At 47.0% G+C, this 17,171-nt stretch overlaps 1 protein-coding gene across 2 annotated transcripts in view; it reads left to right on the top strand.

Annotated features, from left to right (window-relative positions):
* The window catches only part of MRPS5 (mitochondrial ribosomal protein S5), a 123,319-nt gene that overhangs the window by 69,859 nt on the left and 36,289 nt on the right, over positions 1 to 17,171 (top strand). The window contains exons 7-8 of one of the 2 annotated variants that reach the window (XM_029594337.1): positions 12,043 to 12,111; positions 13,132 to 13,178. In XM_029594337.1, the coding sequence (XP_029450197.1) occupies positions 12,043 to 12,111; positions 13,132 to 13,178 (116 nt within the window). The remainder of the gene's footprint in view (positions 1 to 12,042; positions 12,112 to 13,131; positions 13,179 to 17,171) is intronic. The other variant, XM_029594338.1, reaches the window with a different exon arrangement.

The raw sequence follows: 17,171 nt of genomic DNA, 5'->3' as shown, positions 1-17,171 counted from the left end.
TTAAGGTCTGTACATTGTGCTTTATTGGATATCCCCTTTGCAAAGTTAGCCTATCTTTCTAAAACTCTGGATAGAACTTTCTTGGTGGCAGGACCTATTTTTTGGAATTCTTTTCCATTGCTTGATGACATGTATGCAGTTGTTGCTAGAACCTCTCTAAACCTTTTAGTCAATCTCCTGGATGACTTGGCACTGCTAGAGCTACTTTTCTTGGGGGGGGGGGGGGTTCCTTCAAAGTGGAGTCTTTGCTTGGTTTATAGCCCTCCAGGCTACTGTAGTGGATAGAAGGATTGGGGTTTTGCCTTACAGTCTGGATCACCCAAAACAACTAAGAAAACAATACTGACTGCAGCTTATGTGAAATTATGAAAAGCTATGTTTTCTGTATAATATATGCACAAAAGCAAACACTTATGAGAATTGGGAACAAATAAAACAGTTGGGAACAAATGAACAAAACACAGGATATATATTATATATCAGCACAATAAGCAAGGATAATTCTCCTAGGACAAGCAAGATGGTATTCCTCACATATGGGTGACATCATCCAATGAAGCCCGGCACGGAAAACTTTTGTAAACGTTTCTAGAAACTTTGGCACACTGAGCGCGCCCATCATACCACTATCCACGTATCCACACGAGGTCCCTCTTCAATCTCTTTCCGCGGTGCAGATGCCTTGCAGTTCTTGGACCTCTGCTGCTTTCTCGTTTTTTGTGTCTAAATCGGGATTTTTTTTTCACATTCCATCGACTGGTCCCCCTTCACAAGTCAGTACCTCTCCTCGGCGCAGTAGGTAGAAAATGTTTCCTTCCTTTTCGCAGTCTATTCCTCGCATCCCACTTCTCTGTGGCCCCTGGTCATTGACCGCATGCTGGTTATTTTCCATGATGTTGTCCAGTTTTTATCAGTGTCCCCCAGTGCCCGTGGATCATGTCCATCATGGATTCGCATGAGGCTTTCATCCTCTGCCTTGGGGGCCTTGCACAAAATCTGAGGATGTCAGCTGTGTGACCAGATGATCCCCAAGGGCCGTTGTGCGCACCTTGACAAAATGGAGAAACTTTTCAGTTCCAAAATGTTTGCTCCATCCACATTGGCGTTCTCAACACTCAGGGATCGAGGGGAACCACTTGATAACTGGTTTCCAGGACATCGGGATCCTCCAGTTCGTCACGCTGGGCAGAGCACCGTGGGAGATCCCGCAAGCATAGACACCGGTCGCTGTTGGTGCATGGCTCCAGTTCTGGTGCGGTACCAGCAGTTGCTGTACTGCCACTGCAGTGACCTCCATGGCTCAGAGGCCCCCCTCCTCTATGTACCCGGTAGTCCCTGGCGTTCCCCACCAATATTGTGCCAGGCACCGTGCCTCCTCTGAGAACCAAGGAAGCACCGGTGATGCCTTGTCCCCTTCCTTCAGTCCTGGCTTCACCAGACTTCCAGGAGGAGTTGCACCACAGAGTGTGGTGCTCCAAGCTCTGTGGAGCATCAAGCCACCCCTACCACTGGTGCCCCTACTCGAACATCTGGACGCCCTTCTCGGCACACTCCTGAGGAAACCGGTGCCTGAGGGACTTTGTTTCCCAGCAGCCACCAGTGCCCCCCTCGGGAGCGATCCCCATTATTGGATCCTCCGAGGAAGAAGACATGGCCGGTGCTACATTTCAAAGGCCTCTGTTCCCCGAGCCTTGGCCCGGGCCCCCTGGCCTCCCCCCCCTCCCCCCCCCCCCCCCCCCCGATATCGGGAGGACTATTGATTCACGCAGTGCCTTCAGAGCACAGAGCTAGGGTTCTTCACAGACCTCGCTTGCGCAAGCCCCGCGATTGCCTTAGTGAAGAAGGCTCTTATGACCCGTGATGGGGTGATTTCTCGAAGTCTTCATCCGAATTCTTGGTTTGTTGTGATCTATATCCCTGTAATTGGCAAACTGTCTTTCCTGGCATGTAGCCAGATGGACTCAGAACGAATGGGTATAGTATCCGCGTGCTAGCAGTTGGAGACGGATCTGACTTCAGCACGGGGTATATATACCCCCACAGGAAGCGTAGCAACTTAGTAATTTCCGTCTCCAAAGCAGTTTGGAGAGCCTGCACGCTCACGGAGCGTGATTTCCAAATCTACTTTCTTCTTTCTTTCAACCTCTACCACATCGAGCCCCGCACTCCTGCGGTGATACCCTAAGGTCCCTCCCCCAGTAGAGTTTCCCGGGTTGATTTCCGTGATCCCCCGGAGGTCTAAGTCCTCGGTCCGGTGGCCGAATCGCGGCAGGGACATAGCCCCAGGGCGAGGCATACGAGGCGCCTCGGTCCCGGCGTGGACGAGGCAGCAGGTGCATATCCTCAAACGCGGCGGTGAAGGTACTTGCCCTCTCCCCCCGCAGCCGGAGACCGCCCGGGTTCTAGCCGGGAAGCGCCGAGGATCAGGTAAGGCGTACATCTCTTCTTTCTGGTCTCCGAGGTACAGAGGATCGGCGGCGTGGCACACCGTGGAGGGCGCCATTTTGTGGGCCTTGTTCAGGTATTGAGCGCCCGTAATAGGCGCGGCTCTATTCCTCCTTGTGCGTATATTGCCTTATTGCTGAGAGCGTATTGAATGCCACTGAGCGTGTATTGCTAACCACCTATCGCTGAGAGCATATTGAATGCCATTGAGCGTGTATTGCTAACCGCCTATCGCTGAGAGCCTATTGAATGCCATTGAGCGTGTATTGCTAACCGCATATTGCTGAGAGCCTATTGAATGCCATTGAGCGTGTATTGCTACCTGCATATTGCTGAGGGCATATTGCATCCAATTGAGCGCATACGGCTGCCGCATATTATTATTATTATTGTGCGCTGCTTGTATTAAGCGCATATTGCTGCCGCATATTATTATTATTGTGCGCCTGTTGTATTAGGCGCATATTGCTGCCGCATATTATTATTATTATTGTGCGCCTGTTCTATTAAGCATATATTATTGCTGCTTCTCATTCAGCGCATACTTTTCCATGGAACAGAACGCTTCAGCGACGGTGCCGCCTGCCTCAGGCATTAGAGCCCTTGGCCTCTGCTCTGCATGCCAGCTTAGAGCCACGCACAGCGAAGAGCCGGACTCCCTATGTGCCCAATGTGAGGAGGCTGTGGGACCCTCGGGCCAGGACCAGTCTCAGCCACGATTTGCTGATAGTTCCCCAGGGGCTACCCCGGATTTAGCGGGCAGTCTCGACCAATCGGGACTCCCGGGGGATCTTGAACCCGGCGATTAGAGGCTGCTTCCATTTCCTGGGTGGATCTCTTTAAGGGGATTCATGCCTTTGTACAGATGCAGACGGCTTCCCGTCCAGGCCCTGCGGTTCCTGCGGTTGCTGCGATTCCTGCGGTGGCTGCGCCTGCAGCGGCTGCTGTGGCTGCCGCTGCAGTGGCGGCTCCCGCGGATCCTGTTCCTGGACCCTCACGCCCTTATCGTGAGCGGGTCCTCCCGCCGCTGGACAGTCCAGTTCAGTCAGACGAGGAGGTTTCACCGGATGAGTCCGAACTCCCGGACGAGGGGGAACGTCCCCCAGGGATTGAGCCATATAGAACCATGAGGCGGTTCTTCCCTAAGGAGGATCTCTCCGACCTAGTGTCTCAGTGTCTGGCGGAGTTGGATATTACAGGTCCCAGCGCTATGGTACCCTCTGCGCAGAACCCCCTGATGGAAGGTCTTCGTCCTACAGCCCGCCATTTTCCATTCTTGCAAGCGGCACAACAACTGATAGATTTAGAATGGGCGGCACCAGCAGCTTCCTTTAAAGGGGGCCGGGCCCTGACGGGCATGTACCCATTGGCACCGGCTATCCAGGACCTGCTGGCGTGCCCTCAGGTGGACGCCTTGATTAGTGCTGTGGTCAAGCGCACTACCATTCCAGTTGAAGGGGGGATGGCCCTCAAGGAGCCTCATGACCGGCGACTGGACGCCATTCTGAAACAGACCTTTGAGGTGGCAGCTCTATCTTTGCGGATCGCGACCTGCTGCACAGTGGTGACGCGTGCCTGTTTGTCACAGGTTAGGAACAACGCTCCAGCAGCTGACATGGAGTCAGCTCTTTCATTCCTCACAGATGCTGCATCAGACCTGGTCCGGACAACAGCTAAGGTGATCTCATCCTCCGTAGCCGCCAGAAGGCAGCTCTGGATCCGGAGATGGTCAGCTGATGCGCCTTCAAAGACACGCCTCACCAGATTGCCCTTTAAGGGCTCTTTCCTCTTTGGCAGCGACCTTGATAAACTGGCCAGTACATGGGGTGCCTCTCCAGTGCCTAGACTGCCGGAAGATCGGTTCAGAAGGGGCCAGCGCACCTTTCCAAGGCCCTCCAGGGGCAGGAGTTCACAGCGCTTCATTCCTTACAGGGGTCGCTACCAGGCTCCGCGGCCTCAGGCCAGGAATCAGTCCTTTCGGACCAAGCAGCGCAAGAGGGGAGCGGTCCCAGGCTCAGGTCCCGGCCGCGCCTCCCAATGAGAATCCGCCGATTCATTTGGAGGACGGAGCCATAGGGGGCAGGTTAACCCTCTTCTACCCCAGATGGGTCGAGATCACGTCGGACCAGTGGGTCCTCGCCATTATCCAGGAGGGATATTATCTGGATTTTCATCATCTCCCTCCGAACAAGTTTGTGGAATCTTCATGTCCCATACACAAGAAGGCGGCATTGGAAGCTACCCTGGCGAGGCTCCTGTCCTTGAAAGCCATCATCCCAGTACCTGCCTGGGAAGTGAATTCTGGACACTATTCCATCTATTTCATGGTACCCAAGAAAGGGGGCACCTTTCGGCCTGTGCTGGACCTCAAGTCAGTCAATCGATACTTACGGGTCCCGAGGTTTCGCATGGAGACTCTGCGCTCCGTCAAGGCCGCAGTACAGCCAGGAGAATTCCTCACGGCATTAGACCTGTCAGAGGCATACCTGCATATCCCGATCCATCCGGATCATCAGCGCTACCTACGCTTCAAGGTTCTGGGTCGCCACTTCCAATTCCGGGCTCTGCCCTTCGGATTGGCCACGTCACCGCGGACCTTCACCAAGGTGGTTGTCGTCGTAGCAGCGGCCCTCAGGCGGGAAGGAATTCTGGTCCATCCCTACCTAGACGATTGGCTGATCAGGGCGAAATCACGAGAGGAGAGCCTTCGGACAACCGACAGAGTGATCGCCCTTCTGGAAAGCCTGGGCTGGGTAATCAACCTCAGCAAGAGTTACCTACAGCCTTCCCAGTCGCTGGAATACCTGGGGGTACAATTTGACACCCAGGCAGACACAGTCAGTCTCACTGCCAAGAGAAGGTTGAAACTTCAGACGCGTACCCAGTCCTTGATGGGAGCCAGTCGGCCCATAGCTTGGGATTATCTGCAGGTTCTTGGCCTCATGGCATCCACCCTGGAAGTGGTACCTTGGGCAAGGGCCCATATGAGACCTCTCCAACACTCCCTGCTCTCTCGCTGGAGCCCTCGTCTACGGAACTATTCCACGTACCTACCTCTGCCTGCCAGAGTCCGGACACAGTTACGGTGGTGGCTGCAGTCCGACCACATGAGCAAGGGGTCGAGGATGTCCTCCCCCACGTGGACTCTGCTCACCACAGATGCCAGCCTGAGCGGCTGGGGAGCACACTGCGAAGGACTCACCGCACAAGGGCAGTGGCGCGGAGAAGAGTCAGCGTGGAACATCAACTGTCTAGAGGCTCGGGCAGTCCGATTGGCATGCCTTCGATTTGCTCACAAGCTGAAGAACAGAGCAGTCAGAGTGATGTCAGACAACGCCACCACGGTGGCATACATCAACCGTCAGGGCGGAACCAGAAGCCGACAAGTATCTCTGGAGATCACCCCACTGATGGTTTGGTCAGAGGCGAATCTTCAGGACATCTCCGCTGTCCACATTGCCGGGAAGGACAACACCACGGCAGACTTCCTCAGCAGAGAACGTCTAAATCCGGGAGAGTGGCAGCTGTCACCCACAGCCTTCCAGATGATTGTGGATCACTGGGGGATTCCGGACATGGATTTACTGGCGGACAAGTCCAATGCTCAAGTACCCAGATACTTCAGCCGCAAGCGCGATCCGTTCTCCCACGGAATCGATGCCCTGGTTCAGCCGTGGCCTCCAGGGACTCTGCTATACGCCTTTCCTCCGTGGCCTCTGCTGGGCGCCATCATCCACAAGATTCAGAAACACCGGGGCCTAGTTCTTCTAGTGGCACCAGATTGGTCAAGAAGACCCTGGTACGTGGACATGAGAAGACTACTGGCAGGGGAGCCCCTTCCCCTGCCTCCTCTCCGGGACCACCTACGTCAAGGTCCCATCCTCCACGAGGATCCAGCTCAATTCTCTCTCACGGTCTGGCCATTGAGAGGGCTAGACTGAAGAAAAGAGGTTACTCGGAGCCCGTGATAGATACACTCCTCCGAGCTCGCAAGTTTTCCACATCCCTCACATATGTAAGGATCTGGAGAATATTTGAAGCATGGTGCGACACTCATGGCACCAATCCACATTCGACCACAATCCCTGTTGTGTTGGATTTCCTGCAGGATGGACTTCAGAAGGGTCTCTCCCTCAGCTCCATCAAGGTTCAGGTGGCTGCGCTGTCTTGCTATGGCCCCAGGAGGGATGGCAAGACCATCGCCAAGCACCCAGATGTTTCTCGCTTCCTGCAAGGAGTCAAGCATATTCGTCCGCCACTGAAGTGGCCTGTGCCCTTATGGAACCTCAACCTTGTTTTGGATTTCCTCGCGGGATCCACCTTCAGACCCCTTTGGGGCCTGTCTCTCCGTTCTCTAACCTTGAAGATGGTGTTCTTGCTGGCTGTATGTTCAGCACGCCGCATATCAGAGCTACAGACACTGTCCTGTCGGGATCCGTTTCTCCGAATCACTCCTGAAGCTATCCATCTTCGCACGGTTCCCTCCTTTCTACCCAAAGTGGTTTCACAGTTTCATCTTAACCAAACCATATCCTTGCCTACTACGGCGGGTTTGAAGAAATCTGAAGAAGGGCGTTTATTGCGCCATCTTGACATTGGCAGATTACTGCCCAGATATCTGGAAGTGACACAAGAACTACGAAAGACGGACCATCTGTTCGTCCTGCACAGCGGGAAGAAGCAAGGTGAAGCGGCCTCGCGGCCCACCATCGCCCGCTGGATTAAAGAAGTTATCAGAGCAGCTTATGTGGAGGCTGGGAAGTCTCCGCCTCTACAAGTCAAGGCTCATTCTACCAGAGCACAAGCGGCATCCTGGGCGGAATCCAGGATGCTGTCGCCTGCAGAAATCTGTAAAGCGGCGACATGGTCCTCCCTCCATACCTTCTCCAGATTCTACCATCTGGATGTCCAGGCCAGGGAGGACTCAGCATTTGCGAGGGCGGTACTACATGGTCCTCAGGCAGCCTCCCGCCCAGGCTGGGAGTAAAGCTTTTGTACATCCCATTCGTTCTGAGTCCATCTGGCTACACGCCAGGAAATGTTGAGATTACTTACCTGATAATCTCCTTTTCCTTAGTGTAGACAGATGGACTCAGCATCCCGCCCAGCTGCCTGTGTACATGGGTTTCACCGATTCAAGGTAGGCCATGTCATCTGTTTCCATAAGAGCGTACACTCTACCAGGTGTCAACGCCTTCCGGTTGGGAATGCTGGCGGTCTCCAGCTACTATCAATCGGTCAGGGGAATCCTGTTTCACTTTTCACTGAGCATCAGTACACACATCTATAACAGCTTTTCAAGGAAGATTACTAAGTTGCTACGCTTCCTGTCGGGGTATATATACCCGTGCTGACGTCAGATCCGTCTCCAACTGCTAGCACGAGCATACTATACCCATTCGTTCTGAGTCCATCTGTCTACACTAAGGAAAAGGAGATTATCAGGTAAGTAATCTCAACATTTTATTTGTATTTTGAGAAATAATTAGTTTTAAAATCTCTCACATTCTGGAAAACTATTCCCTTAGTCCCCTTTCTCTTGTTCTTTGCTGCCTTTGACCTCCTGGAGCTCACTCAAGGTCCAGATGGTCTTTTGAACTCCCTTTGAATTTTCCTCTAAAATGTCCCTGTTCCTCTCTTTCCAGGATCGTGCTCTACTTATGAAACAAACTTTTTAAACTTCATTGCTTCATTTAGTAAGCATTTTGGGTACTACTGTTCTTTTACTTTGAAAATTGCTCTAGGAAAAAGTACCTGCAGAGATTTGTGCCTGCTTTTTCTGCAGATATTTTTGAATGACCAAAACTATGCACATAGTTTTGAAAATCCAAAATTATGGATATTTATTTATTTATTTTATATACCGCCATTCGATCTGAGATATCACATCGGTATACATTCAGGTACTGTAGGTATTTCCCTATCCCCAGAGGGCTTACAATCTAAGTTTGTACCTGAGGCAATGGAGGGTAAAGTGACTTTATTTATTTATTTAGACTTTTTATATACCGACATTCTCAATACAAATATCAAATCAGATCGGTTTTCCATTATAACAAAACAGTCGCGGTTAAGGCGTTACATTAAACAAGGTGTCTGAACAATAGAACGTAAATATTAAATAGTAATAAATGAATAGTTGTAAATTTTCAACTTGCCCATGGAACGACAGCAGGACTTGAACTCTTGTCTCCTGATTTGTAGCCCACTGCTCTAACCACTAGGCTATTCCTCCTGGTTTGTAGCCCACTGCTCTAACCACTAGGCTATTCCTCCTATTTCACCCCCCCCCCGCTAACCCTGCCCAAGAATGCAGACTCTGGAACGTCTGCATACAGGGTTGGCAATTTTTAGAAAGCTGATTTACGTAGGTAAAACACTTCTTTTCTTTTTTTTTTTTTTTTTAACCTGCAGAAATACCTTTTAGGTTTCCTCCTTAATTATTTATTTATTTATTATTTATTTAACAGTTTTATATACCGACCTTCATAGTAAATAACCATATCGGATCGGTTTACAATAAACAAGAATATAACTGGGGTAGCAATTCAAGTAAACGAAAGGTGAACAATAGGTAGGAATGAGTCAAAAAGTTACAATCAACAGGGTAAGAGAACTTGGAAGCTCGCAGGAAGCTGGAAGGAAGACGAGGCAGGAAATAAATAAATACAAAGAGATAAATAAATACAAAGAGATAAACAAATAAATTAGCCTTCACCAACTGTAAACCAGGGTCCTAGTCAGCTTGGAGCAGATATTGTTGTATGCTTGATGGCTTTGCACAGTTTTATTTTAATTTTATATTTAGTAAATTTTGTAATTTATAAAGCTTGATATCTTGCATATAGCAATACATAAGTATATATAAAGAAACACCACAAGTCATTCCTTAGCTACTCATACATCAATGTTATAAGTAAGAAGGGACAAAAAAATGAGACCAAGGGAAAAAAAGAATAGCTTAGCATGACTATCTGCTACATCAAGTCAAAGGGATCAGCATTCTCTACCTAATTGGTAACTGGATAAGATGTCACGATATGCCTGCTTCTGATCCATCAGGGGGTGCTGTAGTTGCTTGCTTCTGTGTAGGAGATGTTTATAGTGACTAGTGGGTCTGGCAGTACAGAGGCGGTGAGGGCAATCAGTCATACGCCAAGCTTTGTCCTTTTGTAAAATACAGGGTACACCTTTAGTAATGACTCCCTCTCTGGTCACCTGTCTCTCCAGCAACCAACATCCCTTCCATAAAGCTTAAAGGATAATGCTTGCAACCATTTAAGTCTTAACACTTTATTAACATACTTTCTTTTCTCAATCATCAAACAACCAACTTAAGTAAACTAGAAAACAGCTTTATTTCCCTTAGTTACACAATAGCCCTAAGGTTCCACTCAAACATTACAGAGCCTAGGGTTTAACATTTCTTAGAATGAGACAAGGTTAATAGCCGAAAGAACCATTTAAGCCTATTACAGATAGATTCCATTAGATTAATGGCAGCATTCGTGGTTTAAGGACTCACAAAATAAATTCCATGGGCTTGCTCATATGTGTTTCTTTCACCAAACCTGCAGTTTCTTCTAACAGCCAATTAATTAATTAATTCTCTGTAAACTGCAATCCCTCTAAAGTACATCTCTTGAACCCAATATACAGATTCCTTTATTAACCCTGTTAATTATAAGCTCTTTGCAGCAGTTCATTTGAACCCAACATGCAGTTTCTCTTAAATGATTATTTATGAAAGATCTATTAGCTGCAAGCACTCAAGCAGTACTCTTGGATTGAACATAGTTTTTTTGGGTTTTTTTTAGTAAACCATTCATTAACAACTCTCTGTAAGCAGTGGCGTAGCCAGAATTGATTTTTTGGGTGGGCACAAGGTTAACATGGGTGGGCTGTAGGCATGCAGGTCTACTAGTTGTTTTTTTACTGATAAATAATGCCAAATTATGCAGCATAGCATTCACATCTACGCCTAAGTATGAGGTTTACTTAATGATACAAACATAATTCACGGTGATTTGTGGTACTTTAGCCTTCTTATTATTACGATTTTATACACGGCTCCTACCTGTCCATAAATTTTGAGAGAGCGGTTGTGTTGCTTATATTTAAATTGCTAACATCTCAAAATATAGATATATATTTTTACCTTTGTTGTCTGATCTTTGTATTTTTCTAATCAGTTGGTCCTGGTCTCTTTTTCCCCATTTTTTCCCTTATAGGTCATTTCCTAATTCCTTTTCAGTGTCTTTCTTCTATTACTGTCTTCTTCCCTTCCCCCCCCCCCCCCCACACACACACACACACACACATGCTTTCTCTCACAGACTCCCTCTCACACACTCAAGCTCTCACTCTCATATGCTCTCCCCCCCCCCCCCAAGCTCACATTCAAGTTCTCACTTTCTCACCCCTCCCCAGGCTTATATTCTTATGCACACACAGACGCACATCCAGGCACCCATTCTCACCCACACACATAAACCCAGACTCCCATTCTCAACCACAAACCCATGCTCCCAGTCTCATCCACACATATTCAAGCTCCCATTCTCATCCATACATATACACATTTAAGGTACTATTCTCACCCACACATACACACATTCAAGCACCCATTCTTATCCACATATTCAAGCTTCCATTCTCACCCACCCACACAAACCCAGGCTCTCATTCTCACCCATATATACACACATTCAAGCTCCCATTCTCACCCACCCACAAACCCAGGCTCCCATTCTCAACCACACATACACACATTCGAGCTCCCATTCACCCACATATTCAAGCTTCCATTCTCACCCACATACACACCCAGGCTCCAGTTTTCACCCACACACACTCCCATTCTCATCCACACATATACATTCAAGCACGTGCACAGCTTCCGCTTTCTCCCCCAGAGCAGGAAGATCAGCTGCCTCTCCTGCTGCCACCGGACTCCTGCTATCTTCGGGCGTCCGAACTTCCTGTCGGGGGGGGGGGGAGCGGAAGCGCAGCGCACAACGTCCGCTTCCTCCCTCCCCCCCCAAGCAGGAAGATCGGCGGACCATAAGGCCCGACGCCCGAAGATAGCAGGAGGCCGGTGGCAGCAGGAGAGGCAGCTGATCTTCCTGCTTTGGGGGAGAAAGCGGAAGCTGCCCGCGGCGCTTCCGCTCCCCACCCCCAAACAGAAAGTTCGGCGGGCCCGAAGATAGCAGGAGAACGGGTGGCAGCAGGAGAGGCAGCTGATCTTCCTGCTTTGGGGGGAGGAAGCGGAAGCTGCCCGCGGCGCTTCTGCTCCCCCCCCTCAACAGGAAGACCGGTTGGCCATACGGCCGCAGCAGCGCTTCCCCATGTGTGCCGTGATGGCGCGCGAGGCGTGGGTTCTCTTGTTCGCTGTCGCGGGGATGGGATCCCGCGACAGCCTTGCAGTTCCGGTGCCAGTTGGGTGGGCCTGGGTCTAAGTTGGGTGGGCACCTGCCCACCCAGGCCCACCCGTGGCTACGCCACTGTCTGTAAGTTTAAGCACTCTAGAGTAGAGCTTTAGGGCTAAACATGCAGTTTCCCTAGCAGGCAATTCATTAACTATCTATCCTCTGTCAGCTGCAACCAGTTCAGAGCCATGTTCCTGCATCAAACCAAAAACCTCAGTTGACAGACAACTGCTCAAAGGTAAATGAGACTACACAATGTCAGTATCCTGTCCTTTTCTTTTAGGGTGCTGTTAAAACTTTTGAAAACTCTGCTGGTGCCTTAAACATTTGTTACACTTTCTTGGAAGTGGAGGCATAGCCTTGTGGTTAGAGCAGTGGGGTGGGAACCAGGGAAGCCAAGCTTCAAATCCTATTGCTGCTCTTTATGACATTGCTTAAGTCATTTTACCCTTCATTGACTCAGGTACAAAAAGCAGCATTTTTTTCCCCTTGCCTGAGAATAACGGGTGAGAAACCAAGATGGCCTCAGGTTAGGACTATATTTCCTAGAAACCCTTGCTGATTGACTTTGGCAGTGCCAGAAGGGATGAATTAGCAATTGGGTAGCTGGTTCAGTTGTATAAGCAAGAATTTCATTTTTATACAAAGATTCTTGCACCGGTATATGCAGCTAACCATACACCAGCTACCAAGACCTGGATGCATTTTGTAAAACTACAGCTACAAATGTGCTACAGCCTGCAGAAATGGCATTATTGCTCACAAGTTTCAAACTTGTGCTAATTCAGTCCTTTTTTGCCACCAATATTTAGTATATATCCAGAGTCCGATATTTGCACGTTTATTTCTGTATAATTAACGTCATGACAAACTGCTGATGCCGAAGGCATTTTCTGCATATATAGGTTCATATTCTTGGAAAGATAATTTGAACTTTCTGAAGAAAATACAAAAAACATGGGTGCACTATGAACTATGAAATGTCATTTTGTTTTGAACGGATTTAAAGTGTGTAACATATATACTTTACTTGATAACTGATGTTTGTACTTGGTAAATTTTGTTTGTATATAGTGTCACATTGTTTTTAAACAATATTTAAAAGTTTTTAATTTATTTTATTGTATAGGAAGAGATATGAAACTTTATGTAAAATAATTCAAATTTGTCACATAATTGCTGTAGAATTTAGAAAAATCTGCCACAGAAAAGTAGGGGATGTGCTTATAATGAATCTATTCTTTGTTGGGTTTTTCAGGTTTTGCACTGGGAAAATCAAGTGACAGAGCAGTTGCCCTTAGGAAAGTATGTATATTTTTAAAAGCATGACATGCCTCTGATCTATTTCTAGTAATAAATTGACATGAATAAATTCAAAATCAAAATGAACAGTTTTCTTTTTCAGTTTTCAAGTTATGATTTATTTCAGAAGTAGATACATAAATTCTAGGTTCATATTTGTAATAGTTTAAACACACTGGGGCAGATTTTAAAACATATGTGCAGGCGTACATTTGTGTGCGCAACCCGGCACGCACAAATGTACGCCCAGTTTTATAACATTCACGCACAGCTGTGCGCATGTTATAAAATCAGGGGTCGGCGCATGCAAGGGGGTGCACAATTGTGCACACACCGAGCCGCGCTGCCTTCCTCCGTTCCCTACCCCCCACCCCACCTTCCCTTAACTCTCCTGCCCCCCAGCCCTAAGCTAAACCCCCCCCTAAAAAATGTATCTTACCGAGTTACCGCCTGCCTTGGGCAGGCACAAGTTGTGCATGCTTGGCCGATGGCCGGGCTGCGATCCCGGGCAAATGGCCGCTGTGCCTGGAGGCCCCGCCCATTTTTTTCAAGCCCCGGGACTTACACGCGCCGCCGGGCCTTTTGAAAATAGGCCCGGCGCATATAACCCCCCTACGCGTGTAAATCCTTGAAAATCTGCCCCACTAAAGTATGTAAACTGTAAAGTAAACTGTTTATCTATCAACAAATAGGATGATCAGCTATAGATATGAATGATGTCATCCAAGGACGCTAATGTTGAGAAGCTCTTAGATGGACCCGTAGTCTTTTCTGACCTCTTTCTGACAGAGTTGGCAATCCCTAAGTCTACCTCACCCAGCTAGTAATTGACTGGATTTTTTGTCAACTCAGCTATATCATTCTCTGGTAGTAAATTCCACATTTTAATTATGCACTGATTGAAAAAAAAATCTCTTAAATTAGTTTAAAATCTGTTATCTTTTAGACAAAGTGTGGCCAACTCTGGTTCTCAAGAGCCACAAACAGGCCAGGTTTTCAGGATATCCACCATGAGTATGTGTGAGATAATTTGCATGCATTGTCTCCATTGTATGCAAATCTGTGGTGACATGCCTGCATCTGGTCCTCAAGGGGATGCTATCTTCAGCTGGATTCTATATGGAAGAATTATGGCAATTGGTGTGTTTGGTGTAGAGGCATGAGGGCAGTCAGTCCATCATATCCTGAGCTATTTCTTTTTCTAAAGCCCTGGAATACATCTGTAGTAATGGCTCCCTCTCTGGTCATCTATCACCCCAGCAACTCATTTCACTTCCCTAAAACCTAAAAGGAGGGAAGCTAAAACATAATTCCAAACCCATTATTAATCCCTGTTTTTTTCCCAGTCATTACCAGCCACTCATATATAATTAGAGCACAACTTTATGTCCTTGTTCTTTAGTTATACAACAGGATTAAGAATTCATCCCATCACATCACTAAGTTTAGGAACCTCCCATTATTTTCAATGCAGGCTTTACTATTTGTTAGAGCCTGAGACAGAATTAACAGCTGAAAGCAGCATTTAAGCTTGATACAGACAGCTTCCATTAAGCTTTAACTGCATTCACAGTTTAAGGGTCCACGAATACACCCCACTATGGGCTCATTCCAGTGTACTTCTTTAACCAAACTTAGTTTCTTCTAATAGCAATTTAGTTAATAATCTTGTGTAGATTGCTAACCTTCTAGCACAGGACTCTTGAAACTAAACCCAACACATAGATCTCTTTATAACTATCAGGCCGATACTGTACAGTGCGCTCAGACGGAGCGCACTGTTAACCTGCGTTTGGGTGCGAGTTTTTGACGCGCTAGCTTTACCCCTTATATAGTAAGGGGTAATAGCACGTCCAAAATGCGGGTCCAACCCCCCCCCCCCCCCCCCCCCAAAACTAATAGCAAATGCATGTTGATGGCACTATTAGTTATTCCTGCGCACATTTAACTTTCAGAAATTAGCGCCTACACAAAGGTAGGCATTAATTTCTGCTGGCACCAGGAAAGTGCACAGAAAAGCAGTAAAAACTACTTTTCTGTACACTCTCCAACATATCATGGCGATATTAAGTCTGAGGTCCCAAAAGTTAAAAATAATTAAAAATACAAAATTTAAAATCAGCTCAGGGGTTGAAAACCAAATGCTCAATTTTTCCAGCGTTCGGTTTCCGAACCCGTGGCTGTCATTGGGCTCAAGAACCGACACCAGCAAAATTGAGCGTCTGCTGTCAAACCCGCTGACAGCCGCCGCTCCTGTCAAAAAAGAGGTGCTAGGGACATGCTAGTGTCCCTAGCGCCTCTTTTTACCGCAGGCACTCATTTAAATACTAAATCGTGCGCTTGCCCGCTCTCCCGCAACTTTTACTGAATCGGCCTGACTGTTAGTTAGAATTCCACTTCAACAGTATCTTTAAGCCATTATGCAGTTGCTCCTAACAGATAATCAAGAAAACCTCATTAGCTGCAGCTATTTAATTTGGTACACTCCAATGCCCCCCCCCCCCCTCCCAAACCTGCAGCTTTTCTTACTAATTAGGGAAGTTCTGTTAACTGCAGCCTTCTGAAGGAGTGCTCTTGGACTAAACATAGTTTTTCTTAGTAAACCACTCATCAAGTCCCTGTTAGTTTCAAAATACTCTAAAGCTCTACCCTGGGACTAAACACAGTTTTTTTCTGGCAGGAAAAACCTTACCAGTCACCTTAGCTGAAACCCAGCTGTAGCTGTGCTTGTGAACCAAACCCAAGCTTCTTTTTGGGGCAATTATTCAAAACAAATCCAGGAACAATGTCATTGTTTTCCCCCTTACTATGTTCTTTTATCCTTTTGGGGAAGCTTGGTTCTACCTTTGAAAACCCCGCTATTATGCTTTCTCTCTGGTTCAAGGAGGAACTTTTACAGCTAAAACATTTCCAAAACAAACCTCCTTGTATCCCACTGTTTAATAAGAGTTTAGATTACAAGGTCACAGTATAACTGGTTACCAACTCCTACACTGATAAGCTTCTCAATGTTGCACAGCTAAGCTTAATCTCCCTGACTTTTTCCCTTCATCAAAGGTGTTTTAACAGACTTGTATATAGACTACTCTGGCTTTTTCCTAAAATCAGTCTTCAGTAGTTAAAGGAAGATGGTCTTTTCCTGGATAATAAAATTTAACTGAACTTTTGGTAGTGGTTTGTCCAGTTGGTCTCAGAATCCTCTTCTGTTGCCTCATCCTCCGTAGCTGAGGCTAAACAGGAGCTGTTGATTAACCCTTTGCTCTCCCTTAGTGCTACAGTAGACACATCTTATACACTGAAGCAGCTGCCAAGGGAGATGTGACTAGCCACTCCCATGCTCATTCACACTTGCTGGGCTTTCAGCCAGTCAGCAAGGCATTCTGGGGGATGTAGTTCTAAACCATAGCGATCTCAGTTTCTCAGCCCTGTTATTCTCAGACAAGAAAAACAAATACCTTTTTTAAAGGCACAGTCCCTTTTGTACACAGGAACTATTAACAAATCAACATATTCATGCCTCATCATGGCCCCTTTTTTTCATGCTTAATTGTAGACACAAAGACTTTACATGTGTATGTTACATGTTTATAAAATATGGATTGCGCACGGATGCAGCATATACACATATATATGAACTTTTTTTGCGCATGTAAAATTTTTAAAAATAGAGTAGTGCTGAGAACTCATCTTTTTATCTACATTTGTTTCTTAATTTCAAACTGTTCTTCCATAGTTTTTCTGAAACCTTATTCCAATAAAAGTAAACAAACTCCATGCTTTTTAGACCGCAAAAGAGCTTTGATTATTTGGAGAGATACAAAACTTTCCTGAAGTCTTCTCAGTTATTTCTTTCTTTTGGTTCTAATAAACATGGCTTTCCAGTTTAAAAGTAAATCTTAAAAACATGGCTTTCAGACTATATTTCATAAAGTTATGTCAGTTCTGAAGTTCATCTTCCTATCAGAATTAAAGTTCATCAGATAAGAGTGACTTCAA

The sequence above is a fragment of the Rhinatrema bivittatum genome, chromosome 3 (genome assembly GCF_901001135.1).
Source record: "Rhinatrema bivittatum chromosome 3, aRhiBiv1.1, whole genome shotgun sequence".
Classification (NCBI taxonomy): domain Eukaryota; kingdom Metazoa; phylum Chordata; class Amphibia; order Gymnophiona; family Rhinatrematidae; genus Rhinatrema; species Rhinatrema bivittatum.
The sequence above is the reverse complement of the archived record's forward strand: the minus strand, read 5'-3'. Positions and strand labels throughout refer to the sequence as shown.